General features: G+C 36.9%; 1 protein-coding gene across 1 annotated transcript; it reads right to left on the bottom strand.

Annotated features, from left to right (window-relative positions):
- Positions 1-12,136: 12,136 nt before the first annotated feature.
- On the bottom strand, positions 12,137-14,422 carry LOC109191010 (alpha carbonic anhydrase 4-like). Its single transcript, XM_019341600.1, has 5 exons — positions 14,044-14,422; positions 13,472-13,681; positions 13,194-13,352; positions 12,478-12,531; positions 12,137-12,378 (listed from the first exon to the last, which is right to left on the bottom strand). Exons 1-5 carry the CDS (start codon positions 14,335-14,337, stop codon positions 12,310-12,312), a joined length of 786 nt encoding a protein of 261 aa, XP_019197145.1. The 5' UTR covers positions 14,338-14,422; the 3' UTR covers positions 12,137-12,309.
- Between the last annotated feature and the right edge of the window lie 4,709 nt (positions 14,423-19,131).

The raw sequence follows: 19,131 nt of genomic DNA, 5'->3' as shown, positions 1-19,131 counted from the left end.
ACATGTTGCTTGAATTGCTAAAAGAATGCTTACCTGATGGCAATATACTTCCACATTCTCACTATGAGTCTAAGGCTATGCTACGTAACTTGGGATTGAGATACACAAATATTCATGCATGAAAATATGATTGTGTGCTATTTAGGAAGGAATTAGAGACCGATGATTGTTGGGATTGTTATGCTGTGCAACCGTGTGCACCATGCATGGTGCACACGGGTCTAGTATAGATTCATAATTTCTATACTGTAAATTCATAACTTCTATTCTGTAGATTCATAAACTCTATACTGTAGATTCATAATTTCTAAACCGTAGATTCATAATTTAAATACAGTAGATTCATAATTTCTGTACTGTAGATTCATAATTTCTATACTGCAGATTCATAATTTCTGTACTGTAAGATTCATAATTTCTAAACTGTATAGTTATCAAATTATGAACATATACTTATGTGATTTGTGAATACAGAGTTCAACAATTGGGAATATGAACATCGAAAATTATGAACATATAGATTTATAATTATGAACATATATTTAAAAAAAAATTTGAATCTACAGTATAGATTTTATGAATCTATAATATAGAAATTATGAATCTAGACCCGTGTGCACCATGCATGGTGCTCACGGTTGCACAACATAATTGATTGTTGTCCTATATGCGGTACTTCTAGATGGAAAGTCAAGGGTGTGTGCGATTTTTGAAGGAATTAGAGACAGATGAATGTTGTCCTATATGTGGTACTTCTAGATGGAAAGTCAATGGTGGTAAAGGAAAAAATATTCCTCGTAAGATATACTAAGGTACTATCCTCTAAAACCTACGCTTCAAAAATTGCTTATGTCAAAAAAAAAAATTGCAAATGATATGAGGTGGCATAAGGAAAGACGAATTGACTATGGTGAGTACTAACGTCATCCGGCTGATTCTGGGCTTGGAAAGATTTTGAATCAGTGTTGCAAAAATCCTGCCTAGGTACTAATTAATCGGCGCCTAAGCGCTAGGCGCTGGCCGATCGCCTAGCGTATCATCATAATCGGTGGTCTAGGCGACTCGGCCGCCTAAGCGCCGACTAAGCCTCATAGGCACCGACTCGGTCGCCTAATTGGCCGATTAGCTATTGTTCCATTCTTTTTTAAATTGGTTATTTCACTCAAAACGACATCGTTTTGAACGAAATAACCCTAAATTGTTCAAACTCTAGATGTTTTTAAGGTTAATATTTACTATTTTAGTATTAACTATTAAAGTATTAAATAGTTTATAGTTATCATGACCTTGTCTACCGTGCCACAAACACGAAGACCCAACCAGGCAAGACCAATCAATAGTATTCTTATTAATTATGGTTATTACACCAAACTTATAGCCCAATTAGTAATTAACCATTGCCTTTATTCCAAATCTAGACAAAACCTTGTCTTAAACCACAGTAGTGACAACTTTATAAATCATTACACCATTACTCGCAAGTTAGGTGGTTCGAGATTTATTTTGTTGTCCCAACACTTTCGTCATTTGTCACAAATTAATTTCATAGTAGTACAATTTGGTATCTTTAATCAAGTTAATTTTCACACAATTAACAAGATTATATCAACCAAATTTTCCAACTAGTTGAATTAAGCTTATATAATCATATTAAGAATATTATTTAAAATATTCAATACACTTGAGCTTTGACGCTCACGATTATATAGTCATCCCAATTTTGACAAATTGACTATACTTGAAATCTAGAACTGAAGTCTTTTACGAAATTTCAACCATGCAACACGTTTGTTACATACCACTATGGCCGTTAAGCCATTCAAGCATTTTCCATGGAATTTCTTCTTGAAGTCCTTTCTTCCCAAAGGCAACAAATGGATAACAGATTCCACTTGAAAGGCATCACTCAGGATCATTCCTTCGTCAACTTGACTTAGGACGATCCCGGATCCACCATCTTGTATTCAAGTAATCGGCAAACGACAAACATTTTTGCCTTAGCGTCATCACTATTATACTTCAGGTCAAAAGATTCCACAACGAGTCACACAAACCATTCAAAACATAGTTTCGGCATAGGAAAACCAAATATTTCCAAATTCTTACTATGCTAACGGTTTGAGCGTTAGACTCATGTTCCTTTCCACTAGGAACCATCTCGGTCAAGAACCATGACATGCCGAGAATCATTAGGTTGTACAACATTCCCAATTGCCACCCTTCGAAATTCAACTGCTAGAATTTCCACGATCTTTCGACCAAACCACAAGGTACCGTCCCATGTACCTTCATCGTAGGGATATACCCTTTGATGCCACCACCGATCTCCGAACCAAGTTCACCGGGGTTTCGGATTGTGCAACCACGTTGCCGATCCGACCATTTGAATGTGCACCACGAGCAACATTTACGGTTCCACCGCTCGTGGAATCCATATATTTTATCACCAAAAAAAATTAATCAGTTTTAAGATGGTTGGATATTGGTGAATAAATCGATACAAAATATATATATATATATATATATATATATATATATATATATATATATATATATATATATATATATATATATATATATATATTTGTCCCGAAAAATGCAATTTCATTTATAGAAAATTAATTCCAACCAATTTTGGTACGAAACTAAAATTACATATATATACAACGTATATATGGTAACCAAATAGGGATTTATTTTATCAAAAATAATCCCACCACAACTTGTACGAAACTAGTACAAGTGATTTAATCCTCACGAGATTAATCCCACCGCTTGGTACGAAACCAAGAACAAAAATAAAACAAGAGACGAGTTTCTAACCTGAGGTTTTAACCCAACGAGAAGAAAGAAGAAGCAGAGGAAGCCTGAGTCTTGTGTACACACACTCTCCTTAAAACCGATTCGTCACCTCCCGAGGGTGCTAGGAGCGTTGTGGCGTCAATCTTCCAGGATAAAACGGACTACGACTTTGGCGTTCGAGCACTCCAACCCAAAGTCCGGTGAACTAGAACACAAGCTGAGCACTCCGATGTTTTACGGAAGATGTTGGCAGAACAACTTTTCTCTTGTAAATGGGATGAGAGATGAGAGAAAACAAAAGAAAGATTTTGAGAGTTTCAACAAGAATGTTTTAAAAAACTATCTGCCAATATCCTAAGCTATTTGTAGGGAAGAGTGAATAATTAGCCTTATAATGACCATTAACCAACCATAAATTCAATTTAATAATTGGATAATAATGTTTGAAACGGTCGTACTTATTATCATAATAATACCAACGGTCACGAACTTAATACGCGATTAATTCGTACCGACCATAGCGACCTGTTTCAAAATATCTGAGTGACCGAGAAGTCCGTACAAACCTGAAGGTTTAATGAATTAGGACCGGAAACCACACCCGAGTGGTCCGCAAGCACCGAAACGTTGCAGCACGAAAGTAGCTCACGAAAGGAGAGCACGAAAGAGCTCACAACTCCAACTTTCAGAATGAAACTAAAGCTTAAAATTAAGATTTCAATTTGCATGCACTTTCGTCCAGCATGAAAGCATAGCACCAAAGGTGCTAAAATCACAAATTCACAATTAATCTTTCAAAGCTTAACTCTACTTAAGCTTATAAACCCAACTTTCGTGTAATGCAACGAAAGTTATTAAAATGCTTAAGTTTTTGACTTCTCTCAAATTGATTCACTTTGAGAATCAATTTCTCATTCACCCTATTACCAATTTTGAGCGTACATTATATCTAATTCTTTGTCTCACTACGAAGAACCTGGATCCACTTTGACCCAACTCAAATCGGAAGTGGATCCCACATATATTTGTACCACAAAATAGTCACTCAAAATGCCATTTTTAGCTAAAAATTCCAACAGAAAGTACTTGAGAGATTCAAAATGGATTAAGCTAAGCCAGTGAATACAACCTCTTGGTATGCATTTCAAGTTGAGCAAGAAGCAATGTGCTTCTAGTGAGAAAGAGAAGAAGAAATGCAAAGAGTTCCTTATTCCTCAGCTGTTGGTAGTTTGATGTATGCGATGGTATGCACAGGTGTGACAACCCAAAATTTAATTTTATAAATCCAGTTTTAAGAAATTCCAAAATAGCCATTTTCACTCCATTAATTTTTTGTAGATAAATTGGTGTTTGAATAAGTTATTTTGAGTTATATTTTAAATTAATTCAACACCGAAACTTATTTTAATTCCAAAACCATAAATTTTCGGGTACTTCGCGTACCAAGTTTTAAACTGAGAAACCTATCTGAGTGAGACCAGGTGAAACCTGAACCAAGTGTTTGTTTAGAAATCATCTTTGGAAAAATAAATTTATACCCCAAACAATTTAAAAATCATCTTTCTAGTCTATGGTTCATGAAGCTTGGTGAACCACATTCCTCCAAAAACCTTTCCCTGATTCATCTTTTGGCTAAGCAAATTACCATTTTGCCATCCACCAATCATTGTTGAGCTTCCTAGGGTTTTATGCCTATATATATTAGAGAGACATCAGACATTTGCCTCTTGATTCCCAACCTTGTCTTCCCCAAAACTTTGCAAGAGAACCAAAAGAAAACATAGTAAGTTTTCCCTTCCTCTATTCATCCATTTTCCATCTAGCTTCCACTCCTTATCCTTCAATCTCTGAGGTTCTAGTTCTTAAGAGTTGTTGTGTGGTTTGCTTGTGGACTCTAGGTGGCGAAGGAGGTAGTAGCTAGCTTGGGAAGAAGGAGGAATCGCAACAAGAAGAAGAAGTCTACAAGGTATAACCTCATGGACTCCCACTTTAGATTTTGGCTCTGTGAAGCCTTGTTTCTTAGGTAGAAATGATAGATTTTTGATGTGTTTGAGCTATGAGGTGATCTGTTACTTGTCTATGATGTGTTGTTAATGTTTTGGATGTGTTGGAGTTGTGTGATTGATTGCAGATGAAAATAGATCATCTGGTGCACAGACAGTGTGTACCAGTGAAGCAACGGCCCTAGCCAACGGCCCAACAAGGAGACCGTTGGCTAGAGATGTGGTCGGCCGGGCCTAGGGAACGGCCTAGGAGAGGGCCGTTGCCTAGGGCCGGCAAGCTAACAGCCTGAGGGGGCGAGCCATGCTGAGCCCCGCCCTATGGTCCCTGAGTTATCTCTGTGCAGTGGCCGGGCCCTTGTGGCTCAGCTACGTGTCGTTTCGGGCCAGGTGTTACGGGCCCTTGTGGCTCGGTACCTCGGGGCCGTCTCGACGCACGTTTTGGCTTTGATTTTGTTGAATTTGGATTAGAAATGAGCATATTATGATGGATTTAGTGATGAAATTGCTTCACAGTATGATTTGTTTGAGTTCATTGTATTAGGAATTGCTTTGTTTTATTCCCCTGATGCTATTTGAGTATTAAATAGAGAAGCATGAACACCTTGTTAATAAGAATTGTTAGAAAAGCATGACTAGAATGTGTTGTATGTTCAATGAAATTTGAGGTCTATTTTGATTATAGAAATATACAGAGTTTGATATGTTGCAAACCAAGCATGTTGTTGTGTTCTTGAGAGATCACTGTGATATTTAATTTGAAGCATGTTGTACAGTAAATTGCATTCCAAGTAAATCATGTTTTAAAAGTGCATAAGTGGCCAACGTGAGCCTAATTATTATTTTCCAAAAATCTCATTCCACGTAGAGAATCTTTATCTTATCTTTGAGAATGAGTTGAGAAGTATGTGCATGTCTATTGCATAAGTAAAGTGTTGCATATATGAGATGCATGAGCGATATATCTATATATATCTATGGTGAGTAAAACCTTGTTTTGGAGGACCCGTTTAGACTACGTCCTCTAGGAAGAAAGTTATGGTCATTGCGGTCTCGGTATATGTGACGCGGTGTATTCCCACGTTACGAGGTTGGAAACTGCCCGCCAGGCTTGGAATCTTGGTCAGGGGGTGTGCACGCTAAAAGTTTGATACCTGATTCCACAAAGTTTGAGCATAGAACCAAAAGAGTGGTTCGGTGGACGAGATGAGTATTAGGCCGGCTAGACGCCGTTCCTGGATAGGTTCATTCACGATACGGTGAAGTTCCTACCTCGTCCATTTGTAAAGAAAGCGAGTCATTGCGACTCTAAGAAAAGAAAGAAAGAAAGCGAGTCATTGCGACTCTAAGAAACGAAAGAAAGAAAGCGAGTCCTTGTGGCTGTAAGAAACCTCCACAGAAAAGTTTTCTATTTTACAAGCGAGTGTTGAGTATACTTTAATACTGCACGGGATTGCATTTGAGTTTTGTGACACCCCAAAAATCCACATTCAATCCATGGATTAATTGAGTAATTAATCCTATTTTATTTGAAGAATTAATTCCTAAAATCCTGATTTTTAATACTCAAGGACTAGTATTTGACTAGTCAACCTTAAAGTTATGTTGTACCTTGAGCTTTGAGGGGAGTTCCCTTGTTCCTTACACTTTCTAAAGGTTAGTAAGGGTATCCTTGACTTTTCACCAAGAGTTAGTACTGTAACCTAACCTAGAAGACTTCTTCATTTCATTCCTTACATTTCCTAGAAATTAGCTCTACCTTCTCTTTAGAAAGGTGAGTAGCTTATTCTCCAAGTTAAGTTGAGACCCTTGTCAAGATTCCAAGATTTGCTACCAAGATTCAACCTTTCACCTATTTGGGCATCTAGGAGGGTAAGATCTAAGTCCATCTTGTGCTTTTGGTTTCATCTTAGTTGTCTTTTTCTTAAAGGTAGGATCTTTATGATCTTTTGGTTTAATCTTGAAGTGGGTTTGGAAAGTAAGCCCTGTGGGGAGCTTGTTGTGGTGTAAAGTGAAGTCTTTTGGTCTACAAGAGGTAACCCATGATCTACAAAACCTATTTTGCTTACCTATATGTGATTTCTTGGATTCTACTTGTGTTTTGCTATGAAATGTGAGGGTTTATGCATTTGTCTTGTGATATTACATATCTAGAGCTTGTGTTTAGGGTTCCTTTGTGCCATTGCTTGGAAGGTGTTCCCGTGGGCGGAACCACGGGTGGGGCACTACCCGTGGGTCCACCCGCGGGTACATGGTTGATGTTGTGATGGGATTTGTTCCCCGTGATCCGTTTGACTCGGTATTTGATCTTTTGACTTCCCGATGTTCTTTTGTGGAACTATTTGAGTGTCTTCTTGATGTTTCGTATGTCTAGAACTATATGGTAGGTATCCATGTAGGACTTTGGTGTCTTGAATCGTGCTAAGTGTTCAACATTGTGTTTCGTTGAACCGTGATGAGTCTTGTGTGTTCTTCAGAACTACGTTTGGTTTACCCGTTTGATAAGCATGCTAGTTCGATGTTTAAATGATAGCGTGTGTGTTGTTTGTACCTTCCGTTTGGTTGATGATAACTTGTGTTATTCATCGTTGTTGTTGGGGCTGTGACCCATTCCTTGATTGAGTATGGTTTCATATCTTCGTTGTGATCCGTTGATTGATTCCTGTTGTGGTGTGATGCGTGTGTGGCTTTACCTGGATTGCACGATTAGTGGTATGGGACACTAGTCACCAAGGTATTTCAGCGGTCCTCGTGGTGGCCGTGACGTTATTATGGAGTTGTGGCCTTTGTGTAAGGTTCACGTTTTATGGGGGATAACATGTGTTATCCGGGCATGTGTGCCATGTGTGTACGGTACCTTGTGTACAGGGGTCGTTGGTGGGGGACGACGGTCCCGGGGGAATAAGGTTGGACTTGGTTGTACAGGGGTCCTGGAGGTAATGGTTGAAAGAAGATATAAGGTTGGGGGTAGCCATAAGGTTGGAACAGGGCATAAGGAAGGCATACCAACTCGTGATGGGTGATGTCGCGAGGGCTATTGTAGCCGGTGTTGTGTGTTCTTCTCTCGTGACGTGTGTAGTCACGGAGGCATGTGTTGCTTTGGCATGTGTTGCCGGTTGTGTGAGTCTTATCCTTTGGCGTTGTGCTTGTCGGGTTTTGATCTATTGAGTGATCATGGATCATGCCTTGACTCTTTTGTGAGTCGTGTTGTTCTTGTGGTCTTGGGATGTGTTCCCGTGTTGTTTGTTGAGAGTGTTGAGTCTTATGTTGGCTTTGACTCTTGGTTTTACACTTATATATATGTATTCCGTTTCGAAAATGGTTTTACAGCTTATACCTTACCTATTTATGTTATTTCACATGTATTGGTGGGTTACCAGCATTATTCGCTGACCGGGCGTCGTCCCATGTTTATCTTTATAATCTTTCAGGTGATGTTTAGACGAGCGCGATGTCTAGTGCCTGGTAGTTTAGTGTCTTTCCCTTGTTTTTGGCCTGTGAGCCGATGTAGTGATAGACTTATGGATTTTGGGATAGTTGTGTACACAATGCAGATTTGACCGCCGTAGCGTTTATCATTGTTGGTAAACGTGGCATAACACCCCCGTTTGGATTTGCTTTTATCCAGTTACCTTTTTATCTTCCGCTGTGCTAGTGTTTTGTTGTGTTATCTTCATGTGTTAAGGCTGTTGTTATAGCTTGTTTTAGAGGGGTGTTACAAGTTTAGTATTGCATGAGATTGCATTTGAGTATAGTATTGCACGAGATTGCATTTGAGTATAGTATTGCACGAGATTGCATAATGAGAATGTTTGCACTAGATTGCATAATGAGTATGATTAATCGGTATTGTATATTGAGCATGATTGCTTTAGTTGCATTTTGATGTCTTATATATCTAGTTTGCAAGATGTGATCTTGATAGCATGAAGATAATTTCGTATTGATTGATAGCATGAGTTCGTTATGACGAGTTTTATTATGAGAAATATGTGTTAGAGTATTTATGTTGATGAGTTATTTATCGTTGAAGCATGCCTGTTGATATTATAGGTTGCAAGCATGTAGAGAAAGTCTGTGATGTAACTAAAGTTGTCTAAGTGTTGAGATTGTTTGATTGAGTTTGTGAACAAATGTTTTTCCAAAGTATATACTATAGTACTTTACAGGGTTGAGTGTGGTTATACTTAGCTTCGTACTAATGGGTGTTTTCCTACTTGTCTACGTGTTGTTTTGCAAAACCCCTTTCAGGTGGGCCTAGCGTTTGGGAGATGATCGAGTTTGACTAGCTTAGTAGATCTAGTAGTCTAAACTCTCTTTGTTATTATGATGTTTATTTAATGGTTTATAGACTTATTGAAAATGTGCCGTGAATCTTGAATTTAAATTAAAACTTAACGTTCTACTTGGTTTTTAAATAATCAATTAACGTACCATTTTAATTGTGTCAGTTTATGTTAATACGATAAACATAAAGAATTAAAAGGTAAGAAATAAAAACCAGGAACACAAAGAAATGATCACGCAGTTCGGAGCTCCTTCTCCTACGTCTGCGGGGCAACCCACGTCTGTCCAATCCACTATAGATGTTCACTAAAAAGAGTATTACAATAGGTAAGTACAAATGGCCCTCAGCCATTACCACTACAACACCTTCCTAACATCTACTCAGGATTCTACGTGCATGCCGTGACGATCTTCAACCGAAGCTTCAGCTATACCAGGTACTGTCTGTGCAGTCCAGATTAAACTACAATAATATAATCAGATTAATTTGATAACTTTATAGAGAATCCTTTCACTGAGAATAGTAGTTCCAAATCAGCAACTCTCCTCATTGGGGTGGCTTCCTTTTATAGTAAAATATTAATCCCACTTTGATCCACATAATTAGCATCCCATCCACATAATCAGCATCATATAATCTTCAATGAACCACAACCACACATTTGATTTGGAAGCCTCATTATGTGTACTGTATTGCTGACTTCCTTCATTTTCAATCTTAATATCACCAATTAATTGTAGCCATTCAAATTAATTATTAGTTGATGGAAAATGGTCAAAGAGTATAACATAAAGTATTTCACATTAAATAATTCTAACCCTTTAATAATTAAATTAGCCAATTTATATTAAGGGTTTGTTTACATGTATCATTTATACACTTACACTTATGATGTTTATGTTTGGTGATAGACACCGGGGTGTTTCTCCCCTTTACGACTTTAATTAAGTATTGCTATGTTATTGTGATTTAATGAGTTAGTTCCATCCTTAGCCTGTGCAATCACCGTGGAGATGTGGTTGTGGCGGTGACATCTCCACTAGTTTATTAGTTAAGATTGTTTATTCGTTGCTTAGTTTATATTAATGTTGGTTTAGAATTGTAATTAAGTTTAAGAAAAGTGAGAAGTTACAACAGGACCAGATATCGCTCATGCAGTGGGTATTGTTAGCAGATTTCTTTTAAATTCAGGGAAAGAACATTGGGATGCTGTTATGTGGATTCTGAGATATCTTCGGGTTACTTCAAGTCTGAGTTTGTGTTTTGGTATAGGGAAACCTATTCTTACCGGATATACTGATTCAGATATGGCTGGAGACATTGATACGAGGAAATCTACTTCAGGCTATCTGATTACCTATGCAGGGGGAGCAGTTTCGTGGCAATCAAGATTGCAAAAGTGCATTGCTTTGTCTACCACTGAAGCTGAGTTCATAGCATCTGTTGAGGCCAATAAAGAAATGCTATGGATGAAGAAGTTTATTCAGGAGCTCGGGTTTGTCCAAGACAAGTATGTGCTCTATTGTGATAGTTAGAGTGCAGTTCATCTTGCAAAGAACTCCACGTTCCATTACAGGTCAAAACGTATTGACGAAAGATATCGTTGGATTAGAGATATCTTCGAGTGCAAGATGCTTGAACTTGAAAAGATTCATACTGATGATAATGCGTCTGACATGATGAACAAATCGTTGCCAAGAGGAAAGTTTGAGGTGTGTTGCTCTATCGCCGGGATAGCGATATCTTCCACATAGTTGGGAGGGGGAGATTTGTTGGGATTGAGCTTCCTTCTTGTGTGGTAAATAGCTCAATTTGGACCAAGCCAATTTATATTCACTATAATATATTTGTTAGCTTGATGGAAAAGTTTGCTGACAAATTATTTGGAGAATGGGATATGGGTAGAAGTTGGAGCAGAAAGTTGGAGAGAAGGAATTTGGGTGGAAGTTGGAGCAAAAGTTGATGGGATGAGGTTTGAAGATAATTTCCCTTCACTTCTTTCCCATATTTCCTTTCTATGTCGGCAGAACCTATCTATAAAAAGGGGATGCAATGCTCATTCTTAATGAGAGAGAATTCCACATCTTTCACAAGCTTCCACATAATTCCATTTCGACAGTTTTGATAGAGAAGGAAGAAAAATCTTATTTTTCTTATCTCTTCGGCAGAGGCATCAAAAGAAAAGAAAATTCAATTTTTCTTTCTTCCTTTTTCACGACAGTTCCTAGCTCTTGGGTATTATCTTCATCAAATACTTTGAGGTCAGCTTGTATTTATTCCTAATCTCGTAATATTTGTATTCATTTCTAGTCGGTTCTGTGATTTTCATTTGTCACAATATATATATGTTCGTTGTACCTCTCCAATTTTTGTTTGACTATTACAATGTATACAAATTGGAGGTATAAGTGCTTTCCAACTTGGAATCTTATAAAAAATGGCTAATCCGCTTATTTTTTGAAATATATTTTTATATTATAATATTTATATATTGATTTGTATAATATAAAAATTCAACCTTTAATTTCACATGTAACAAACTAAGCTCTTTTCCAACATACTATATATATAAATGTATATTATATTGATTCAATTCTTTATAACGAGACTATTCATGAATCATACAAATATATAATTATAAAACATAACGTATGTAATATATATATATATATTTTTGAAAGCTAACGTATGTAATTATTATGTTTAAAAATGACAATGGCACTGTTTGGTAAGATGATTGTGTTAATTAGAGGGTAACATTGGCTTGTTAGCTGATAGTTGTTTGGTATAATTTCTTTCTCAAAAAGCTAATTGGAAAAGTTGCTTGTAGTAACTTTTTAAATTTTAGCCTTATGGAGTTGCAAAAAGCTAATTAACCAAATATTTATATTGATATTTTAACTAAAACAAACAATTAATAGTGGTCATATAAGTCAAAATTGACCTATAGGCCAATTTTTTACCAAACAGGCCTATACGAAATGATCATTTAAAACGTAGGACTCATTGATAAAAAGTAAGCAATGTATGCTATTTCAATTAAAGATTGACCAAAAATTTAATTACATTATCATGAATCATATACAAATATATAATTATTAAACATAATGTATTGAAATTATTATGTTTGAAAATGATTTGTATATTCAGTTTAATGGTGGGCAATCACTCAGCTCCCTCAATACATATACTTCCTAAACAGCACCGGCAACAACGTTCCTATGGTTGATTGAGATATACTGTCCTTCCATTCAGTGGTTGCAGTGGCCTTGCATTTTCCTCATAACCCTAAACAACAAATTCAAAACATCAAATATTTGTACCATTCTATGTATATATGTGTCACATATTAAATCTATCTAGATAGATGCATAATTCAGTACTTACATCATCAACAGCTTCCTTTAATAAGTTTATCTGTTCCTGTGATACTGTCTTTACCTACAAAATCCAACAATTTATCATTACTGTGTGAATGAGAGAAAGAGATACATGCATATTTAATTTTCTTGGAATATGAAAAAACTCCGCAGTCACTATTTGATGGTGTGCATATATCCCGCTTTATGATCCTTGTCGGTCAAAGAACCAACCTAGGTTGCCCATAGCTAGGTAACCAGCCCAGCAAGGTTGTCCATATATAGCTAGGTAAACCAGCCCAACTAGGTTGCCATATATAGCTAGGTAAACCAATCCAGCTAGGTTGTCAATAGTTGGGTAAACCAGCCCAGCTAGGTAGGTTGCCAATAGCTAGGTAAACTAGCCCAGCTAGGTAGCCCATGCCCCATGGCTAGGTAAACCAACCCAGCTAAATTGCCCATATATAGCTAAATAAACCAACCAACAAGATTGCCCATATATAGCTAGGTAAACCAACTCAACTAGGTTGCCAATAGCTAGGTAAACCAACCTATAGCTAGGTTGCCGATATATAGCAAGGTAAACCTGCCCAGCTAAGTTGGCAATAACTAGGTAGACCAGCCTAGATTGCTCATAGTTAACCGGCTCAAACAAAGAAGGTTGAGATTCAAACTCGTGACCTTGTGGTTATATCCTTAGTCATCTTGGTTGGGTGTTGGGGAGGTTAAGGTTAGGATACAGACCTCTTTGGTTACTGTCCAGATGACACCCTGTGAGCATGGTGGGGTAGTGAGGGAACCAATGAATCTGTAATATTTCTTGCCCTCATATGTGATCTTTCCTGGATTAAGGGCGCCTAAAGCTTTACCATTGCGATCAACTTGCCTGATGCTGTTCAGCAACTGGAGTGGAACCAAGAAATTAATTAATGTATATAAGATCAATTCAATTATATTGTATATATATATATATATATATATATATATATATATATATATATATATAATTGAATGGTACTTACTTGTCCAAGGAACTTATCAGGTTTTCCTATTTTGTATAAGATGGAGACAGCAGCAAATTCATCTTTTGCACTCCTATGAACCAGATGAATCTCCATATCAACCTTTTTGCCGTTCACAGTGTTCTCAGAGGGAGTATGCCAGTGGCATTGTAACATGAAGTAATCGGTACCGTTAATGATAATCTTTCCGGCATCACCTGTCCACTGGATCTGCATGCATGCAACAATTTATTATATAATTGACCCGGGATATATGTAGATAAACTAAGTCATAAATTATAAGTGTAAAATAGTATGTAAATGAATTGTAATAATATTGGGTGGATTAATGTAAGAATATTAGCTAGACAAGACAATGGACTTCGAAGGCCAACCCTAGCTAGGTTCCCAATCTTGGGTCTGGGTCACCTATCCCGATCCGAATCATTATCTTGGTCCAAGTCATCTTCTTGGACAGAGATCCTGGGCTATTGGATTCCAAATCTCCATTTGAGTAGTTTTCGATATCTCTATCAGTTACAAAATCGATCTAAATCCAACAAAACTAAAACTATTTGGAACTAATTAATTACCTGAAGAGCATGGCCTTTGTTGATGATTATAGCCTCAGACGATTTGTAACGTCGAATCAACTCCCCAAATTTGGAGGTAACCTTAACAGTGGAGTCATCAATATTAATGGGAGACTGCATGTTACCAGCATTGCAGACTGTATAATTTGTGTGAAGTTTTCCCCATTTCCCTGGGCCATTCTCAGCTCCACTAATATAGGTAAATTTGGTTCCCTCACTCTCACTGGCTAAGGAGATGGTTTGTGATGAGAGGAAAAGGATTGAGATGATGAGGAGGATGAGTGGATTGCCCATTATTTCAGACCTTCAAAACTTGCATTGACAACAATATAGTTTTGAAGGCCGGATTGAAGAAATTTATTATTATTTACTATTTCTTACCTCTGATCTCTCTTTTGTCATGTGTATATATAGGATATAAAATGCTAATATTTCGGGATTCAATAAGGATGTGTGTGGTTTCGATGCTACATAGGGATTTATGTGGTCCCTGTTGTATTCTACCGATAAGAATTTTGATATAATTTGTTTGCCACAAATAATTTGTTTACAGCGTTGCGTGAATTTTGTAGTAGAACAACTGGAATTAGTTTTGATAAAGGAAATAATTTGCGTTATAATTAATTTGGTTGTGTGCATGTACTCATTAATGAAAGCACGCATGTGTGGCAGCAAAGGAAGAGTGTCATGTTAAACAGAACATCCGTAAATCAATGCATGGTTTATATGCATTTGCGCCAAAATGAAATAGATACATATTGCACATGTTGGATATTCCATGGAAAGCCACCAATTTTTCAAGAACCAAGTAATAATGGTTCTCAGGTTGAGTATGATGATTCTGATGATGAAAACTTAGATGGAGTCTATGAGTTCTTAAATGAATATGGAAATTTTGTAAACTTCAACTCACAGTTAAATCCCAATACTCACAGTGGTGAAGTTGATAATTTTGAGAACATATTGAGAGAAGCAAAACAAGAATAATATTCAGGTTGCACTAAATTAAATTTTCAAAATTATCGATCATTAACTGTGAAGTTGCTTCATTTGAAGGTGTATAATAATTGGAGCAATAAATCATTTGACATGTTGCTTGAATTGCTAAAAGAATGCTTACCTGATGGCAATATACTTCCACATTCTCACTATGAGTCTAAGGCTATGCTTCGTAACTTGGGATTGGGATACACAAATATTCATGCATGAAAATATGATTGTGTGCTATTTAAGAAGGAATTAGAGACCGATGATTGTTGGGATTGTTATGCTGTGCAACCGTGTGCACCATGCATGGTGCACACGGGTCTAGTATAGATTCATAATTTCTATACTGTAGATTCATAATTTCTATTCTGTAGATTCATAAACTCTATACTGTAGATTCATAATTTCTAAACCGTAGATTCATAATTTAAATACAGTAGATTCATAATTTCTGTATAGTAGATTCATAATTTCTATACTGCAGATTCATAATTTCTGTACTGTAGATTCATAATTTCTAAACTGTATAGTTATCAAATTATGAACATATAATTATGTGATTTGTGAATACAGAGTTCAACAATTGGGAATATGAACATCGAAAATTATGAACATATAGATCTATAATTATAAACATATATTTAAAAAAAAAATTGAATCTACAGTATACATTTTATGAATCTACAATATAGAAATTGTGAATCTAGACCCGTGTGCACCATGCATGGTGCTCACGGTTGCACAACATAATTGATTATTGTCCTATATGTGGTACTTCTAGATGGAAAGTCAATGGTGGTAAAGGAAAAAATATTCCTCGTAAGATATACTAAGGTACTATCCTCTAAAACCTACGCTTCAAAAATTGCTTATGTCAAAAAAAAAATTGCAAATGATATGAGGTGGCATAAGGGAAGACGAATTGACTATGGTGAGTACTTACGTCATACGGCTGATTCTGGGCTTGGAAAGATTTTGAATCAGTGTTGCAAAAATCCTGCCTAGGTACTAACTAATCGGCGCCTAAGCGCTAGGCGCTAACCGATCACCTAGCGTATCATCATAATCGGTGGTCTAGGCGACTTGCCGGTTAGGCGGCCGAGTCGACCGCCTAAGCGCCGACCAAGCCTCCTAAGCACCGACTCGGTCGCATAATTGGCCGATTAGCTATTGTTCCCTTCTTTTTTAAATGGGTTATTTCACTTAAAACGACATCGTTTTGAGCGAAATAACCCTAAATTGTTCAAACTCTAGATGTTTTAAAGGTTAATATTTACTATTTTAGTATTAACTATTAAAGTATTAAATAGTTTATAATTATCATGACCTTGTCTAACGTGCCACAAACTCGAAGACCCAACCAGGCAAGACCAATCAATAATATTCTTATTAATTACGGTTATTACACCGAGCTTATAGCCCAATTAGTAATTAACCCTTGCCTTTATTCCAAATTTAGACAAAACCTTGTCTTAAACCACAGTAGTGACAACTTTATAAATCATTACACCATTACTCGCAAGTTAGGTGGTTCGAGATTTATTTTGTTGTCCCAACACTTTCGTCATTTGTCACAAATTAATTTCATACTAGTATAATTTGGTATCTTTAATCAAGTTAATTTTCTCACAATTAACAAGATTAGATCAACCAAATTTTCCAATTAGTTGAATCAAGCTTATATAATCGTATTAAGAATATTATTAAAAATATTCAATACACTTGACCTTTGACGCTCACGATTACATAGCCATCCCAATTTTGACAAATTGACTATACTTGAAATCTAGAACTGAAGTCTTTTACGAGATTTCAACCATGCAACACGTTTGTTACATACCACTATGGCCGTTAAGCCATTCAAGCATTTTCCGTGGAATTTCTTATTGAAGTCCTTTCTGCCCAAAGGCAACAAATGGATACCAGATTCCACTTGAAAGGCATCACTCACGATCATTCCTTCGTCAAATTGACTTAGAACGATCCCGGAATTCACCATCTTGTATTCAAGTAATCGGCAAACGACAAACAATTTTGCCTTAGCGTCATCACTATTATACTTCAGGTCCAAAGATTCCCACAACGAGTCACACAAACCATTCAAAACATAGTTTAGGCATAGGAAAACCAAATATTTCCAAATTCTTACAATGCTAACGGTTTGAGCGTTAGACTAATGTTCCTTTCCACTAGGAACCATCTCGGTCAAGAACCATGACATGCCGAGAATCATTAGGTTGTACAACATTCCCAGTTGCCACCCTTCGAAATTCAACTGCTTGAATTTCCCCGGTCCTTCGACCAAACCACAAGATACCGTCCCATGTACCTTCATCGTAGGGATATACCCTATGATGCCACCACCGGTCTCTGAACCAAGTTCACCGGGGTTTCGGATTGTGCAACTACGTTGCCGATCCGACCATTTCAATGTGCACCACGAGCAACATTCACGGCTCCACCGCTCATGGAATTCATAGATTTTATCACCAAAAAAATTAATCGGTTTAAGATGGTTGGATATTGGTGAATAAATCGATACACAAAATATATATAAAATATATATTTGTCCCGAAATTTTGGTACGAAACCAAAATTACATATATATACAACGTATATATGGTAACCAAATAGGGATTTATTTTATCAAAAATAATCCCACCACAACTAGTACGAAACTAGTACAAGTGATTTAATCCTCACGAGATTAATCCCACCGCTTGGTACGAAACCAAGAACTAAAATAAAATAAGAGACGGGTTTGTAACCTGAGGTTTTAACCCAACGAGAAGAACGAAGAAGCAGAGGAAGCCCGAGTCGTGTGTACACACACTCTCCTTAAAATCGATTCGCCACCTCCCGAGGGTGCTATGAGCGTTGTGGCGTCAATCTTCCAGGATAAAACGGACTACGACTTTGGCGTTCGAGCACTCCAACCCAAAGTCCGGTGAACTAGAACACAAGCTGAGCACTCCGATGTTTTACGGAAGATGTTGGCAGAACAACTTTTATCTTGTAAACGGGATGAGAGATGAGAGAAAACAAAAGAAAGATTTTGAGAGTTTCAACAAGAATGTTTTAAAAAACTATCTGCCAATATCCTAAGTTATTTGTAGGGAAGAGTGAATAATTAGCCTTATAATGACCATTAACCAACCATAAATTCAATTTAATAATTGGATAATAATGTTTGAAACGGCCGTACTTATTATCATAATAATATCAAAGGTCATGAACTTAATACGCGATTAATTCGTACCGACCATAGCGACCCGTTTCAAAATATCAGAGTGACCGAGAAGTCCGTACAAACCCGAAGGTTTAATGAATTGGGAGCGGAAACCACGCCCGAGTGGTCCGCAAGCACCGAAACGGTGCAGAACGAATGTAGCAAACGAAAGGAGAGCACGAAAGAGCTCACAACTCCAACTTTCAGCATGAAACTAAAGCTTAAAATTAAGATTTCAATTTCCATGCACTTTCGTCCAGCATGAAAGCATAGCACCAAAGGTGCTAAAATCCCAAATTCACAATTAATCTTTCAAAGCTTAACTCTACTTAAGCTTATAAACCCAACTTTCGTGTAGTGCAACGAAAGTTATTAAAATGCTTAAGTTTTTTACTTCTCTCAAATTGATTCACTTTGAGAATCAATTTCTCATTCACCTATTACCCATTTTGAGCGTACATTATATCAAATTCTTCGTCTCACTACGAAGAACCTGAATCCACTCTGACCCAACCCAAATCGAAAGTGGATCCCACATATATTTGTACCACAAAATAGTCACTCAAAATGCCATTTTTAGCTAAAAATTCCAACAGAAAGTACTTGAGAGATTCAACATGGATGAAGCTAAGCCAGTGAATACACCTCTTGGTATGCATTTCAAGTTGAGCAAGAAGCAATGTGCTTCTAGTGAGAAAGAGAAGGAAGAAATGCAGAGAGTTCCTTATTCCTCAGCTGTTGGTAGTTTGATGTATGTGATGGTATGCACAGGTGTGACAACCCAAAATTTAATTTTATAAATCCAGTTTTAAGAAATTCCAAAATAGCTATTTTCACTCCATTAATTTTTTTTTTTAGGTAAATTGGTGTTT

This window comes from Ipomoea nil, unplaced genomic scaffold (genome assembly GCF_001879475.1).
Source record: "Ipomoea nil cultivar Tokyo-kokei standard unplaced genomic scaffold, Asagao_1.1 scaffold1602, whole genome shotgun sequence".
Taxonomy (NCBI): domain Eukaryota; kingdom Viridiplantae; phylum Streptophyta; class Magnoliopsida; order Solanales; family Convolvulaceae; genus Ipomoea; species Ipomoea nil.
The sequence above is the reverse complement of the archived record's forward strand: the minus strand, read 5'-3'. Positions and strand labels throughout refer to the sequence as shown.